The sequence below is a fragment of the Aptenodytes forsteri genome, unplaced genomic scaffold (assembly GCF_000699145.1).
Source record: "Aptenodytes forsteri isolate BGI_AS27 unplaced genomic scaffold, ASM69914v1 Scaffold16, whole genome shotgun sequence".
NCBI lineage: Eukaryota > Metazoa > Chordata > Aves > Sphenisciformes > Spheniscidae > Aptenodytes > Aptenodytes forsteri.
Window position 1 is genome coordinate 29,962 of NW_008794753.1, and position 5,269 is coordinate 35,230.

General features: G+C 45.5%; 1 protein-coding gene across 1 annotated transcript in view; it reads right to left on the reverse strand.

Annotated features, from left to right (window-relative positions):
* Nucleotides 1-1,720, reverse strand: part of SLC45A1 (solute carrier family 45 member 1) — a 16,170-nt gene extending 14,450 nt beyond the window's left edge. The window contains exon 1 of the mRNA XM_009274098.2: nt 1,686-1,720. Coding sequence (XP_009272373.1) covers nt 1,686-1,696 — 11 coding nt within the window. The 5' untranslated portion in view covers nt 1,697-1,720. The remainder of the gene's footprint in view (nt 1-1,685) is intronic.
* Between the last annotated feature and the right edge of the window lie 3,549 nt (nt 1,721-5,269).

Sequence of the window (5,269 nt, forward strand, 5' to 3'; positions counted from 1 at the left end):
GACGGCCGCGTCTGCCGCCGCAGGAGCGGGCTGCGGGAGAGGCGCCGGGACGGCGCTGCCGCTGCCCCGCAGCCGCCCTTTACAGCGCGCGGCTCCCCTTCCTCTGCCGGTACCAGGCACGAACGCGCTCCGCTCCCACGGGCCTCCCCCGGAACAGGCCGGGAGCTGCCAGGGCTGGCCGGGAAGAGCCCTCGAGGCTGAGGCAGGGGTTGGTTAGGCGCCAGCTAAGAGAGAAGCCAACCACCCTCACTCCAACCTACCCATCGCAGCCCTGCTGCCTCGTTGCTAGCAGCGCCTGCTCTCTGCAGCCATGCTCGCTCCGGAGAGGTGCAAGCTGCCGTACCAACGTTTCCACAGACTTCGCCCATACTGGCACTGGAATCACAGGGGAAGCGGATCGTGATAGTAAGATTTTTAGCTGGAGCAGAGATATTTTTTGATAGGCCCGTAGATAACGCTGCGGTTTTGCTCTCTTTTAATTAACAGTAGTGCTCAGTCTTCCCCTTCCTTGGGTAAGGCTATTTGGCAATTTTGTTTCATAGTGCCATATTTTGTGCTCTTTATGCTCCAAATTTCCTCATGGTTTGCAAACAAAGATGCTATTATGTAGTGCGGTCTGCTCTTTAAAAACTTCAAACTCAGGGCATTAAGCATGCTTAATTTTATCTCCAGAGGTTACCATTAGTATTTAGCTCTTGTAGAATTTATTGTAGCAGAACGATGGCTTCCCTGCACTTAAATCACTAGTCACAGTAGGAATAAAAGGCATTGCACCATTTGTCTGTAGAAAACTAGCTCTCATTGACGTGGTAGGTGGTGCAACCACAACATCTGAAAAAGATGCCAAAGAACAGTTTGAGGCAGGTGGGATTCAGCTAGTGCACAAGTTCATATAAAGCCTGACAAGAAATTGTGAGAAATCAGGGTAATCTTGCAGCACACAAGGACAAGTCCATGAGACCACTGAACACTCTTATCACCACGGATTCCCTGTCACCTGATCTGTGGTGGTCAATTTTTTTGCCAGTTTGGCCATTATATTGGTCAAGTATCATTCGTCAGTGTTTATGTAATCCAACAGCAGTGTAAAGGACCTATTTACAACACTAAGGATTATTCACTCACAGCACGATGACATTCATAGGGCAGAAGGGGGTTTGTACTGGTCTAAATGAAAGCGGGACTGGGTTCCTCACCTATCCTCACAAATGTTCTTCCTCAGAACCACATCCCAAACAGCACGTCAACAGTCACAGCAAAACTTTTCCTTTTACTGCTTTCTAAGACAGGGCCCTGTATAAGCACGTTGTTCCCAAACTGACCCTAAGACACATGCCTAATTCTGCCAGACTAGGTAAAAGCCAGCAAGAAACTCGTCAAGCACTGGCGTTGTTGCTCTCAGCTATTTGATCCAGTTCACCTCTTCCTTCACCCATGTCAAAATGCTCATGCAGATAAACTAAACACAGATGGGAGAGCCAGTCTGATGTCATAGACATCTTTGAGTAATGGAATCATCCCAAAATACACCTATTTGCCCCAAACAACACGTGTTCTTTCGCTGCCACGCCAGACACTGTTGCAGGCTTCTATCGAAGATGCTGCAGGTTCCTCATTTGACATACATTCTATCCCCAGTCATTCTGGCAGATTTGAAGCAATTTTGGTACTGGGATGTCCCTCACCTGTTTGTCATGAGCTTTTCCTTTCAGCTCCCCAGATATGGGACTTCCAGAGCCTACATCAACCCAGCTTTGCCACACGCCACTTCTCAGTGCTGATGCCAGATGGGTTGCCACAGCAGGATGCTGTGTCTCCTCCTGCCAGAGGGTCTCATCCACAACACAGCAGCCACTGCTCCATTTGCTGTCTAGTGAGAGAACAAACTGGTTTTAGAAGCCACATTCTTAATGAATCCATTAAAACCAGTGCTGTGGCTCTGGAAGAAAACAATCATGTTCTCATTCAAAACCATGGGCTGACGGCATCCCTTTTATTTACATGCCTCCAATGCCACAGCCACTGGAAAGATCCTTCATGCTTCTGAGCAGCAAAGGCAAAAAAAATTAAGATCTGCAACCCTAAGGATGAAAGGCAGGAACAGGGGAAGATCCAGCCAGGTATCACAGCTGGTAAGAGAACATGAGCAGGCAGGTCTGCTGCCTGCCAAAGGGATCAGACAGGTGGAGCAAGAGACAGCTGTTGCTGGGGGGAGCCATTACCATCAGTAGCAGTTGTAGTAGCACCAAATACTGCCCACCCAGCTTCCAGTGCTCAGGGACAGCTAAATGGGCTGTGAGACTATGGCTGTCAGACCACCCACAATTGTTTGCTGCCTTCTTTGCTCAAGCCCCAGTCAGCCATCCCTTCAGTGACCACAAGTGAGAACACAGCACAACAGCCTGTGCTCCTGCCAGCCTCGGTCCCACCCACCATCCACGTGCTAGAGAGCTCTGCAAACACTGAGCAGATGAACAGGGCATTTAAGGGCCCCATTCCTTGTCATCGAGGACAACTTTTTGTTCCACCCGGGCATGGAGAGTGAGTTATATCATTAATGCCGGCAGGCAGTCGTGGCCATCGTATACAATCATTTGTTCCCTGTTAACATGTTTGAGACATTGAATTCATGTTTATTCCATGTTCAGTTAAATAAAATTGTCTGCTCAGGACTTACCAGGATTAACTCTTACACCATTTAGCACAGTTTGTCCACTTGGGATGGTGGGACAAGGCACTCTACTCCTTCCCAGGGTAACAACAATGGAGAGAACGAAAGCAATTCCTGCTGTGCATTCATCTATCAGCATCCTTTAGGCTTTAGACAAAACAGAAACCACAAATCTCTCCTCTGTGAGCTTACACATAAATTGTTGTTGAAATGTAAAGATACTCATTTACTTTGTACTAATTTAACCCAACAGCGTTCAAAAGAGCGAGTTTTGGTGATGAATACCTACTGCTATGAATCTGCGCTGTTCCCTCCTACCTTCTCTGGGTGCAAGATGTGCATTCATTGAACTCTTTTGTTAAGTCTTTCCACGAAGCAGCTTCTGACAGCGTATTCATCTCTCTGCTCATTTACAGCTTCGTGTTAGGCTCTCTGTTTCATTTGCCAGCAGACCTCATTATTTGCCTTGCTCAGATCAGGACCATTCCTCCGTTTCTTGGAAACCTCTCTTACTATCCTTATAATCCTTTTCTCCGAGCTAAACATTAGCTCGAGTTGAGTGAAATTCTGTGCAAGCCACCAACAGAGAGTATGTTGTTCTCTCTTGAAGAATGGTGTTTCAGTTGTGTGATGTTAGGTGTTCCTTTTTCTTTTTTCGTCTTAAAATTCATTTTGAAACATCTTTCAGTTAGGTTCAGCAGCTCCACAATGTCATTCAATGATCCACCTGGAACTAGCAGCTTCTTTTCCAAGCATGACTTGATTCTTCTTGGGGGAAATACAAAGTCTGTACCAAACAGACATGCTGTGAAAGTTGTTCTGTGCTTAGGGGCTGCCACTTCAGAACACCCGAAGGCCACATGAATCCTGGAGCAAAGATTAATCTACGCTCAATGACCCAAAGAGGGAGAGGCCTGATGAGTTACCAAGTTTTTATGTCTGCAGAGGGTCCTGCGCATGCCCTCTGCAAGCTATCCTCCACTTCATACAGAACAGCAGACAGCCTGCTCTTATACAAGCAAAGAAGTCAAGGCAAAACCATGCCGATAGAGATCACACATGACCCTTCTTCCTTTAAAAGGGCCATGAACGCGCACATTCTGCACTGCTGTGTCTCTGTGGGAGACCGTGGGCACAGCTGCAGAGAGCTCCTCAGAACAAACCATACAGGCTTGCGATAGCGGTACAGCTTGGTTGCTCTCGACACAAAAGGGTTGCCTTGCCAATATTGTAAGAAAACCTCAGAAACTTCAGCCCCTTCTGAAGACACAAGGCGGGGGGAAAGGCTCTCAAATAAAGTGACCTTTTTTTTTATTTTCTAATTTAGCAGAATTCACTTCATTTAAAAGGGGGAAAAGCTGCATAGTTTGGAGGACTTCAATTTGTCCCCTCCTGAGCTCCACGACAAAGGAGATGGGGTGGCAGGGCAGTTAAGTGAGGAAAATCCAGAGCAGTGTAGGTTACAGAAGAATAATTGCCAAGCCTATCTCAAGTCAGTTTGCACAATTTCCAAATCAGTGATGCTGTCACATATTGGACAACTTTCCTTTCCGTAGCATGGAAAAGACTAAAGTTTCCCTGTGCCCAGAATGAAACACTGCATATTTCTTGCTCCTTAGGAGGAATAAGTGGTCTAGCTTAATATGTCATTTTTGACCATCCCAACCTGGCAATAATACAGAAAGAACTAAATATCCTTCTTTTCCTACTCCACATTGAAGTGACAAGTTAATTATTGTTCATATGCTAAAGTCTTTCAAAAGGAAAAACAAAAAAGCCTTTGTCTTGTTTGGGAGAATGAGATTCAAGGTTGCAGGGGCTGGGGCGGGCAGTGGTGGGGTTGGGGTACCACTCCGTATTAGTTAATTATTAAGTGGAAAGGTTAGATTAAAGAAAGCACACAGAATTTATGAAAAAGTTGAGATCTCTTACCCATTTGTTGCCTATGTTTAGCTCTCACTGAAAGAGTATTTGACTGAGTCAGCTCTGCTGCACTAGGCCTTAGTACCATAGCTGATTTGGCAAACTCATTGCCAGTGATACTATACAGCATGTACTCTTTTCAACACTTGGTGCTTTCATAGTTTTTTTAGAGAGAGAGAGAGATGTATACAGACACGGTGACTTTCTAAGGTTCTTTCAAGCTGTATAGGATTTAATGCCATGGATTCAAGACATTTGTCTGACATAAATTAAACTGCCCAAGAAATTTTGGGTGAGTTTTCAGAAGGGATTAAGGGAGAAACAACCACTCAGCTTATGTGGCTTTGTACAACAGTTTGTTTGGTTACTGCCTCTGAAACCACCATGTCCCAGTCTGTTGCATCTTCCTATTCCACTTAGGCAGTCTCTGTATTTCAGCAAAAGCACACTTTCAAAAAGCTACAGTCAGGAACTCTTCCAGCAGAGAAGTGAGATACAAAGATCTCAGCTCATGTCCAGAGAACAAGGTGTGAGCATCTGCATTGCCTCCTCTTGTACACAGGCATGACTCTAGATATTTTCATATGCACAAAACCAGCCCGCTGATTTTTCACAGTACTTTTGTAGCAAAAAAAAAAAAAAAAAAAAAAAAAAAAAAAAAAAAAAAAAGGGGGG